At 30.9% G+C, this 12,332-nt stretch overlaps 1 protein-coding gene across 3 annotated transcripts in view; it reads left to right on the top strand.

Annotated features, from left to right (window-relative positions):
• LOC117110246 (SH2 domain-containing adapter protein F-like) overlaps positions 1-12,332 on the top strand; it is a 43,672-nt gene that overhangs the window by 19,367 nt on the left and 11,973 nt on the right. The window contains exons 1-2 of one of the 3 annotated variants that reach the window (XM_033252878.1): positions 3,265-3,297; positions 11,605-11,782. In XM_033252878.1, the coding sequence (XP_033108769.1) occupies positions 3,280-3,297; positions 11,605-11,782 (196 nt within the window). In that variant the 5' untranslated portion in view covers positions 3,265-3,279. The other 2 variants (XM_033252877.1, XM_033252876.1) reach the window with 2 other exon arrangements.

Here is a 12,332-nt window from a genome sequence, read left to right as displayed (position 1 = left end):
TAATGGTTATTCGAGTAATAAGAGGGTATCTACTTCAGATTAATCATCATCGCAAACTCCGTAGTTAATTTACATGATGCAAAGATCTGTGAATCATGACTTTATTTAGAATGTTGCTCATTTACCTGCATTTGCACTCTGAATTACTGATAGAGATCACACATACATAATCCAAAACTTGAAGTAAAAAGTGTATAGTAATGCATGTGAATCATGAAACAAAAACAAAAAGAGTCCAAACATTTCCCTTGAGATTGAAATTAATGCCTGTGGAAATTAAGGATAACTGATTAAGTTAGGCCTACAGTTCTTCTACATGATCAGTTGAAAAATCCTGGAATTTCAAAGAAATTCACATTCATATAAATCCTTGATTGACAAAGACTTACTAAATTTTTGACCAGTCCTTGTCTAGCCACCAAGTTCTAGCTTCCTTAAAAGGTTCCCGGAATGAAAGTTTGGAATTATACCTGAAATTGGATCTGAAATACTGGTAATTTAAAATGCAGCAATCTAACCTATGATCCAAAGAATAAAAGGGAAAGCACCTTACCAACTAATTTAGCTTCCAAGTTAACGTTACTAGTTTTGAAATGAAAGGTTAGATATGTGCCTGGGCACAGCATTTTTTTGCACATTTGCACCACCTGCGTTGGGCCGCAACATTATGAAACACTTTTCTACAAAGATGAGTACTGCTTGTGTTCCATGGGTATTTTGATATAATGACCATAGCAAGTGGTCACTTGAAAAAGTTCACTGCATGAACAATAACTTGGGGTTATATTTACAATAATCAAGTTAGTCTGTAAAATGCTCTCTATCACATTATTTATTCCTGTCTACTGTAGGCTAACATGGCCACCCAAATGATTTCATCACAATATTATGTGCATAGGGGATAAAATGATGCCTGGCATGATTTGTTACTACTAACTAGACGGAAATATTTTTGTTTGTCATCTGTACTTCCACATCACAATCCAGTTGCAATTTGTTAAATAAAATATTCAAAATGTGACAGTGTAAAACACCAAATAGTTATGGTGTGTAAAATACTAAAAATACAAGTAGTATTTATAAGAACACTATAGTATACAAGGTTAAAAGTGTAAAATTATTTGATATGTCTTTACAAACATAAACACAAAAATATGATTGTATTTATATCATTACATGACTAACCTGGATACTGTGCCAAAGGCCAATTATTGGTGATTGTACTTTATGGCAAATCTTTGCATTGCAATTCAATAATTGCATAAATTTCTGTTCCAATTTCTGTTTGAACAAGACTTGAAGGCTACTGTAAGTAAACTGTATAAATTTGAACTGTACAGTGCTTGAGTTCCCTCGAAAGTGCATCAGTATGTACGACAGAAAACTTCAAGGGAAAATCAATTAACATGTTGATAATGAAAATAATTAATTTTTCTAACAAGTTAAAATAATAATGATAATAGGTTTTGATGCTGTTTTATGTAATTGGATCATGACGTTTCATACCATTCCCCTTTTCACAACCACTCCCTCCCCATAAATAATCAGCTTTCTTTTTATTGTACTACATTTGTCCTTTTTATTAAACTTTACTCTTCATATTTGGTTTGAAAATAAAATGGTCATTTTGCTTTAATTTTATTTGCTGCTGAAATGTATTGCTTAGTTAAAAAATCTCACAAAAAATTCAATTTAAGCATTATAGATGATTTGCCAAAGGACACAAGGGACTTGTTCAGTAAAGGCTTCGAACCTGCTACTTCAAAGTTGCCAAACTGCTTCCATGCATACATTTTTTATTCTTTACAAATTCTGTTGAATTTTTATTATTGTAAGTGTCAATATCAAGAGTCTTTGATGACTGTGGGTACATTAAGTTTAGAGGGCAAATTAGCATGCTCTTACCTTCATTAAATTCCCATTAAATAGGACATGTTTTTCTCAAGGTTGTGTAACTACTTAATAAGTAATTGGTTTCACTCTTCAACATAATAATTCCGGGTCTTTGCTGTTTCTTATGATGCTATTGTTGATTCCTGGATATTATTTAGGTCATGGCAAATGGATAGATGGGAAGTACATCCAGGATGTTTAATGAAGGTCATGTTGGAAGCATGATGGGATAACTGTCAAATTTCTTCAAATTTATGAAAGTTGGTGTTGTTTTTATTGAGTTGCTTACTTTTTAAAACTAATAAATCCATTGAATATTAATATTTTAAAAAAAATGAATGAATACATTTTTTTCAAAGAGATGTATCTCATTCCACGATGTGGACAGCTGATATTGATAAGCATGTTATGAAGATTTTCACTTCTTTTGTTAGAGTCTCCGAATGGAAGATCTTTAATAACTCAACTGTTTTTATGGTGTTGCTATTTTCAGGTATCTTACATTCTTTACAAACATGCAATAGAGTACTACAGTGTTACGTCACATACCATGTGATACTACTCCATTGCAAAAAGAATTCAACTGGACACCATTTTCTTCACTGACAAACCATTGATCTTAATTTCTAACGTAATTATTAAGATGTTGTATCTTACATTTTTTCTTTGTAAATTTTAATTGATGATTAAATGTGTGTTCGATAACTAATATAATGTGAGCTTTTGTGTTTTTAGTACATTTTGATGGTAAAATATTAGATTTTAAAATGCCTATTCCAGAAACCCTATGAAGTCATTCAGATGTAATGAACGGTAACCAACGTCTGTTGACAACAGAGAGCGCCACCTGGCGTCGTGACGACACAACTGTCCTACTCTATATGCTTTGAATAAGAATTTGTAAAATATGCTGAGTGTAAAAGTGAATGATAGTACAGTACAAACCTATACTCTAAAACCTAAAAACATTTAATTGGATGATTAAAAGCTGAATAAATTGAGAAAGTAAAATGTCAGGACTAGAGAAACTAGTTTTAGACACTAGAAACTTCAGTAATTTAATATTAAGTGAAAATTAATAAAAATATAAAAAGCAATTCAGTAATGCTTATTTGCAGTACAGTATATGGTAATACAACATCTATCTTCCATGAAAAGCAATGACACATATTTGGCGAGATTTTTCTGACGTCATTGTGAAACCTACAAGAAAAAATCCAGGCTCCACGACAGAATGGAAACTTTGTTTTGTTTTGGTTTGTGTTATTTCTATAAATCAACCACCATATGAGATTAGTTCCATTAGGAGCAGTGTAACCAAGCCACAAGCAGTTACTGTACTGACGCATTTAGTGGGATTACTATTTCATATGGAATATCAAGAAGATGACTAGCACAAGAAAGGTATGACGTGATATCCTGTTTGTGGATACTGTAAAACCTATAAAGTAGGTCTGGTTGGTCACAATCTTGATAAGTGTCCAAGTAGTCGTATTATAATTTTGTATTGATATAAACTAAGACAATGGCTAGCCACATAATCAACTCAATTATAAATTGGAAATTTGTAAGTACTGTAAACTTCATTATTTAGTACTTGGTTATTTCTGTTATTTTCTTTCTGTTATAGTTAATAATATAGCTGTTGTCCCGGAGGCTAAGAATGCCTGCTGAGACCACTTTTGTCCAATTGTCATTTGACTTCAAAGTGGTTACTTCATTACCACACCTTGATCACTTAAACTGAAGGACTTTTACACCCAATTATTGCTTGCTTTTTTTTCCTTTTTCCAATGATAGGGATAAAAAATTTCACTATGTAAAATTTGAAATCTGTTCTATAATAATGAATAATTATGATAATTTACTTTGTTTTGATATTTCTTGATTAAGCCAAAATATTTCAATGATTACCTTTTTATAAAAAAATTCTTTTTTCAATTCTTGTTCATTCATTCCACTTTTGTCCTGTAATATTTTAATATTTATCAATCAACAATATAAGAAAGATTGGCATTTTTAATATTTTATTATTATTACTATTATTGTTATGTTAAACCTGTTATTACTATTGTTACTACTATTATTAATAATGTTTATGTTATTTCTAAAAATTTTTTTTTCAATCTTGGATTGTAGATTGTTTTCAAGTTATTTGTTATTATTACTGTTGTTATGTTATTAATTATTCTTTACTACCGGTATTAATTTAATATTATAATAATAGTCATTTTTTTCTATTAATTTGTTTAATGAAATTATATTATTTGTTGATGTGATTTATTGTGACAAGAAACTTCCTGTTACTAGCTGTCCATATTATTCAAACTCAATTGTGTCTAGCTACTGTGTATGGAATTAATTGAGCAGGCGTTCTGGTCTAACCTTGTATAGGGTCAAAATATATTATGCTCACAACAATTGGACTGGTAGAGAATTCCTATATAACAGCATTTGTGTGTAGCCTGCTTTAATGATTTAATCCACCATAAAAAAGGAAATTATGAAAGAAAGAGATATTTAAACTAAGGTAAATAATGTAGATGATCCTAGGAACTGTGAAAATAATGTTGGTCTGTTCTAGAGGAATGTTCTATTAATCTGGGTGGTAGTGGCAGGCCTATTGTTAATTGAAGGATACCATGTAATAATTAACAGATTCTTTCACAATGGATGCATTTGAACTATTTGATATTAATAGACTTCTGTTTATAAATGAGTAACTAGCAAATAAGCCAACATTATACTGTAATTGTGTATTAACAAATTGACTCAATTAGTCACAAAAGCTATTGTTAATATTACAAACAAAAATACTTCATTGCTTTACACAGTAATTAATAATAATATTTATTTGGCAAAAAGCATATAAGAGAAAAACATCATGCACTGCCCGGATAGGGAATGGGCGAAAGCCCGAACAATATTTGCTCCCTATCCTTCATATAAAATGAAATACACAAAAACAATCAGAACTAATCAGAAATATAAAATGAAATAAAATGCTTAATTAAATTATTCTTAAAACAGGAAACATTAACAGAGTTTTGAAGTAGAGGAGGTAGTTCTTCCCAGAGCCTGGGAAAGGACACGAAAGCAGAATTAAGAAAAATATTGCTTTTGGCTTTCCAGTGAATAAGCCTACCCTCACAACGCTCACTCTTATGAACAAACTCTGTTAATGTTGGGGGACGCACATTATGAAGAACTTTGAAACCAAGACCAAGCCGGTGATATTTAAAAATATCTTCTATGCTTAATATGTTAAGCGTTTCAGCCTATCTTCATAATGTGTGTCCCAGTCACCATCTTTTTTAAACATAATTATGCTGGTGGCTCTACGTTGGATGCTTTCAATTCTATTAATATTAGTTTTGTCACCTGGTTCCCACATTGCACAATTAAATTAAAGAATATATGAGAATAAAACTCATCAAACTTGCTTTTTATGTAACATGAATGAAACCAAACTAAAAATCTTTGTCCATTCTAAGAATCATTCTGGGAATAAAAAAAATAAATCCAGTATACTCTTGGTGGCCACAAGCCTTGTGTAGCAGTCGACGCACACTGACACTGATAGGTCTACATAGCTTTAATTCAATACAGTATTGCGAATACAGAACTCATGGTACTTGTTATGTTTGTATCTTCAAACATGAGTTGACTTATTTAAAATCATTGGTTGCAGTTTATAGTGTGTGCTACACTATGTAACATTCACATGGGCCATAATTGCATGCATGACCAATTTACCAAATATCTCAGAAAATGTAATTGTGTATTGAAATTTTATTTCAGTCTTCCAGTAGAGCAGTAATGAAATTGAACTGGTTCTGTCTATTTGCTATTTTTCATTATTTTTTTTCTATTGCATATTATTTCCTGGTTTAGTTATTTATTAAGACTATTGTAAGAATCACTACGGAATATTTTCACTGTAGATTGTACCATAAGCAAGAGGGCTACTGTATAATAAACTGTATGCATTCTATTTCTACAATTTAGAGTTCTCATTTTGTTCGATAGAGCTACTTTAAAATGCAACAGAATTATAATTTCACTTGTTGAAACTTGAAGCATAAAACAAATACTAAATTTGTTTCTATTCCACCCACGATCATGTGACCTGGTCTCAGTTGTGATGTCACGTAATTTTTTTTTTACTTTCGCTAATTCACTTACAGGATAGAACTATTGGTACTCTGTAAAACAATGTCTCATTGTGTGGTTTGATAGTAGAGTTAATTTTAGATGCTTGAAATAAATTTGCATTTTGCAGTACAAACTGTATAATGTAAAATTTAAACCGTAGTCATTAATATCTATAGGCATGTATCGTACAGTAACCACTCAATATAGCTTCACACAAGTAGATGAATTTCTTCAAATTTTCTGTTATTTTAATTACATTTTGATTCAAATCTGTAAGATGGTAGATACTGTGCAGTAAGATGTTGGTGTGTGGTGGTCAGAGTGCCGGAGTATTGTAGGTAGTACATGGTGGATAATGAGATTGTGGCATGGTTGTTGCGGTGCTGAGGCATTATGGATGGTGCTCAGACTTTTTGGCGTGGTTCTTACGGTACCCATGTTCGATTCTTAGGACATTGGTTACACATTAACAATTCCACCTCCAAACCTTTATAACATGATACTGTTGTATCAATGTTTATGTGAAAGCAAATATATTTATATATCTGTTTCATATATTTTTGAATTTTGTTTCTGTTGATTAATAGTACATACATTTTTTTGTGTAATTTACCTCTACTTAGTGTAATTTATCTATTCATCTGTCCATCAATCCATCAATCTTCTACATATTTTATCTACCTATCTTACCTATCCATTATATTTCTTATGATTGATAGTGAATAATATACAGTAGTATAGCTATTTATACTGTACTATACAATCATGGTTTGAATTCAATCATGCTGAAGTCATACTGAAATTTTATCAATAACATCCATTTATAAGCAATACCGTTTAGTACAAATACAAACAATCATACAGTAATCACACCCCCTATGTTTTGCTTTTGACCTGACCTGACAAATGATCAATCTTTAAAGTTGTATTCAGCAGAGCTATTCAACTGTCAGTGCACCTGTAACTCCTATACTATAAATTACAAAGGATCTGTACAGTGTAGCCTAGTGATTATGGTATGTAATATTCATGGTTCGATCACTTCAAAATCTTTTTCACTGTCAACACTAGCTTTAATATGTAACATTTTTTTAAATAATTGGATTGTGGATTTGCTATCTTCTGAGTCAACCTCCCTCCTATATACAATATAAAGAAGTTTCTAAAACAAACAACACATTATTTTTTTTCTCATTGCTTAAAAAAACTCATGTAAAAAAATTATATTGATAATTGATAATTGAATTATATCTTAAATCTTTGAAATGCCAAGAATTTGTTTTCACTGTTTGCTAAAAACAACTGTAAACAATAATAAATAATAACTGGATTATGGGTTCAGAGTCAAGGATTTCCTTATATTCTAACATAACAACTCCTATGCTAAAGCTTAATAGACTAGTGTTTATCCTCAAAATAGTCACTTTTACAAAATATACTTAGTACATGTACAGTATAGTACAGTAGTACATTCAATGGACGCTCATAATACATGTGATGCTAAAAGTTGCTTAGGCATTTAATTCAATATTTATTTGGCAAAAAAGCAATGCATATTATGAACATTTTAACATAGTATGCATCAAACACATACCTTGTTTTTTGGGAGAGTACAGTATATTCTATTATGTTGCAGTTTTGGTAATATACCAGGCTACCCACTTACCACTGAGTGGCGACTACTTTGATAAAGTCCCTTGCCAAGTAAGTTGTCTGCTTGAGATCCGAACCCTTTCAACAGCTTTACCATAGATGCTTCCATGTATTTTGATACCTTTTAAAGTAATAAGTTATTATACCCTCCATATGGAAGCCATTACAATTATATGGGAAGTACAGTATGATTACTCGGCTATGTACTGTATATCGTATGTGGGGTAACGTCTCTTCTGTAGAGGTAAAAGTTTAATATACAGGTCGCATTTTACAGATTGCTTAAACATTCATTATGTGTAATTCAGAAATTCAAAAAAGTGTATCTCTAAAAGCATCAATTTCCTTCAATTTAGTTGGTAATTTATTTTCAATTTCATTATACAAGTAATTTTTACATTAACATGGACAAGACAGGAAGTTAAATTGCTCAGTAACCAGTGAAACAATCCCCTAATTTCTTCTTAATTAACTGTACCAAGTTCTTTTTAATGCACTGAGCCATTGTGTACACTGGACCTATGGCTTAATGTTCTATCTGTAAACGGAGATAATTAGAGTTAAATGACCTACCCATGTACAAAAGTGATTTATTTTAACCAGGAACATGTGCTTCAAAGAATATTTCCTTTTTGCTGTTCCACCATACTCTCTTCAAATACAAACAATTGCCATTGTTAATGAACGCTTGAAATTGCCCTGATGAATAGAAAACTGGACGAGTGTCCCCATGGTAAAAAAATTTTATACAAATAAACAGTTTTTGTCAGATTACTAAATATAGTAGCTGAATCAAGGTACTGTATAGAATTATGCTTTGATGTTGTTGACATACTGTAGTTAATAGATAATGATGTTATTAAGGAAAATTTATATAACCTCCTATACACTATTATATTGCTTTAGGCCTACAGTATATGATATTGTGAATACCTATAGTGTATTAAATCACTGAAATCATTATTTTTGCCTGGGGAGGGTGATATGAACAAGTCCTTGTGCGAATTCTTAGTATTACATCTTTCAGGCTGTAGTAGTATTGTGAAGGCCTTGGTATCTGCATTGTTTTGCCAATTCATGTCCGTCATTGGTTAAATCCAGTTTAAGGCCAGGATCATTAATTGGCACAAAACAAAAACCCTAAGCACTCATTAACAAGGCCTCATCAAGAGATTTGGTTTAAAGGATTTTAGATTAATGGTACAGTATTCAAAATTAGAACATTATGTTATTTCCTAATCAACTACCATATAATTATGCTTGCATATAAGACGAAGGTTAAAATATGATCAAACTCGATGTTTGTCTTATACGCTGACGCCTTATACGTGAGAATATACCTTAACAGACGCATTTTTAAACAATACCATTCTTTTTGTTGAATATATTGGATCAACTTGGCTATTAACTTTTTTTAGTAAAATGTCAGCAAAAACTGAATTGTCTCATTGAAAATTGATAGCTTTATTAATAAAATATAAATGAACATTTTTTTTTTTTTTTAAAGATGGACAATAAATCTATAAGCTATTATAATAATAAGTGCTGCTTCCAAATATCACTGCACTATAGCCTCCCAAAATAGTATAGCGTTGCTGTGGGATTTTGGAACATTATAATTTAACAAAAAGTCAAATTTTGTATATTTCTGGATTGTATTGATGTATTGATGGATTTATAGAAATGAATTAGCATACAATTGTGTTAATGTTTTAATATAATTTAATACTAACGTACTGATTTGTTTAATTATTCAGTCGTCTTGTTCAATGACCTCTATATCATCATTTATTTAATAGATGAGAAATTTATATAAATTGATATTTTTGAAACATAATAAGGCCTAAATATTTATAGCTAAATATAAATAATTTTTAAAATGTTCTGTTTATTTTTTTTTATATCAAATACAAATGTCTTAATTTTGTGGGAGCATGTGGCATAGTATGTATTTAAAAGGTCGTAGTTCAAGTCAGAGGATGTCTGATTGTTTGTCTAGCTCCACTTAGGAGTATAAAGCCCTGTCCAAAATAAATAAATAAATATGGTCATGATGACATCACATCATGTCATTACCTTATATAAATACATCATGACTATATATACAGTACAGTATGGGCATACAACTATTTTTTATGAATGCCTCATAAATTCATTTAAAACAAGAAATTTATAATTTTTTAAAGGATCAAAAGCATACAAATTTCCAATGAGACAGATTAAAAACATTCCTTGATTTCACTGATTTAAAATGATTTTAGTTGGGTCTATGCAAGCAACACAGTAAAATTATTGTTAAAAAAATGTTTTAATTTCTAATTAAAAACTAATCAATTTAAATATACAACTAAGCAATTCAATATAATATTTCATAATACTGTAATATATCTACATAGTGATATAACAAATCAGAGATATTATTCATAAATTAAAGAAAGGGTGAGGCTGTTTGGAAATATTGCAGAATTACTAAGTGCTTATAATTCTCAGCAAATAATGAATACATAATTAATTGTTTCATTTTCATTTCTGTGATTTTTGAAAGACACAAAGTGCCCAGCATATTTGCTCCATCACATTTTTAATTGAATGCATAACCAACTGTTTCTGTTTCTGGGAAAACAATGGTTTTGACCACATCAACTGTTTCAAGAAAAAAAAAACAGAACATAGGTTTTCGCATATTGCAAATGAATCACCAAACCTGGAATTGCCATTGTGCTAAGTGATGATATCCACTTTGTCACCACGCTGTTACTATAAATAGATAAGTGACTGCATAGACCTGGAATGAAAACCAATCATATATCATCACTACTGCACATATGGGGTGTCTATGCTCCTTATGCTTTATAAGTGCTGATAATATAATGTGTATTAGACCAGCTGGAAGTGTGTGTAGCCATTTGCTAGACAATCTACAAGGATGAACTTGTGAAACGAAATTGGTTATTATCACCCCGAGAATTAATATGATTATTTTTTTTGGATTTAATGAGAATACAAAGTAAAAATGAGCTGAAAGTGAAATATTTATTGGTAATTTTGTTTCAATACTCAAGCGTTGTTGCCAGTTGAATTAATAAAAGAAAAAGACATTGACACACTTCCCTATGTTAATAAAAAGTGAAAGGTAGTACATATTGTTATAACTATACTTAATTAATGATTGATACTATTCCTCCAGCTCTGAATAGCAGGTTCAGTGATATCCATTGCCTCCATTATGTAGTAGTAGCCCATCTCCGAGAAATCCTCCATCATTTTTTTAATACATTTTTTTTGACATTTTATCATTTCTTTCAAAGAAGAATCCATTGCCTTATTTTATTATCCGAGTAAGTGACCCTTATGTCAGTTCAGACATACGGTATAATTCCATCATTTTTTTAATACATTTTTTTGTTACATTTTATCATTTCTTTCAAAGAAGAATCCATTGCCTTATTTTATTATCCGAGTAAGTGACCCTTATGTCAGTTCAGACATACGGTATAATAAAACCTCACACCTTTTTAATTTCAAGTCATAATAAGGGGATTTTAATGTTTTTGGCCAAGCAATTATTTTTAGATGCCAAAAATATATACAGTATAAATAGCTTATAGTGCTTAAATTTAATAAGGCCTGCTCTCTTGGTTTTTGAAATACCCATTTGTAGCCTGCTACTATTATAAACCAAAGTGCAGTAGTACTGTAAAAGGAAGGTTTATATTAGTACTCACACTATAGTATCTTCAAACCCTTCTTTTATATCTATGTTAATTGTGTTTTATTATCTTACCTTATGAGGGCAATCCATCTGGCTCAGCTCATCCTGTTAGACCTTAGATGCTCTTTAAATAATTTTAAGTCAAATACATTACAAATTATGAGAGATTTTTGTTGAAATTTGTTTTATAGACAACCGTAGTGCTAGATGATTACAGCGACCCCAAAGATATCCGCAAAGCCTTGGAGCAGGAGGATTGCTATAGTTTACCACAAGATAGTACATTTGATGCCCCTTCCAGCCAGATTGCTCAGCCACCAGAGAATGACTACTCAGTACCATACGAACCACAGAAGAGGCCTCAGAAAGGTAAAATTGTTGTCTTTTGATTTGCTCATATTTGCTATACTCATGTTAGCTTATCGTGTTCTTCCATGGTAGATTCAATGATATTTGTCCATATTAGTAATGGTGCCTTCTGTAGTAATTTCTCCTAATGGTTCGTTCTATGGTGTTTCGTTTGTATGCCATCCATAGTACCATTCAATAGTATTCTCTATATTAACATCAATGATTTCCACAATGGTGCTTTCAGTGATATCTCTTCATGGAAACTTCAGTAGTATCCCTCTATGGTGAATGTAAAGTTTTCTTTCCATGGTATTAAAGCCCCATTCCCGGCAAAATTTCAATTTTTAAGAAAAATCTATTTTTTGTATAATGTTATAAAGATTTATAAATATAATACGGAATTGCAAGTTTAACTGAATTTAGACATTCCTAAGAATGAAAAAAATGTAAAATAAGACTGAAATTTGATTTTTTGTGTTCCACACAAAAAATAAATGCGGAATAATTTTGATGTTGATTTTGCGATAGGTCGTGAGAGGAAATATCGTAGGCGCCGAAAACATTAGCC

The sequence above is a fragment of the Anneissia japonica genome, unplaced genomic scaffold (assembly GCF_011630105.1).
Source record: "Anneissia japonica isolate Jap-2015-1 unplaced genomic scaffold, ASM1163010v1 scaffold673_len1821605_cov196, whole genome shotgun sequence".
NCBI classification, from domain to species: domain Eukaryota; kingdom Metazoa; phylum Echinodermata; class Crinoidea; order Comatulida; family Comatulidae; genus Anneissia; species Anneissia japonica.
The sequence above is the reverse complement of the archived record's forward strand: the minus strand, read 5'-3'. Positions and strand labels throughout refer to the sequence as shown.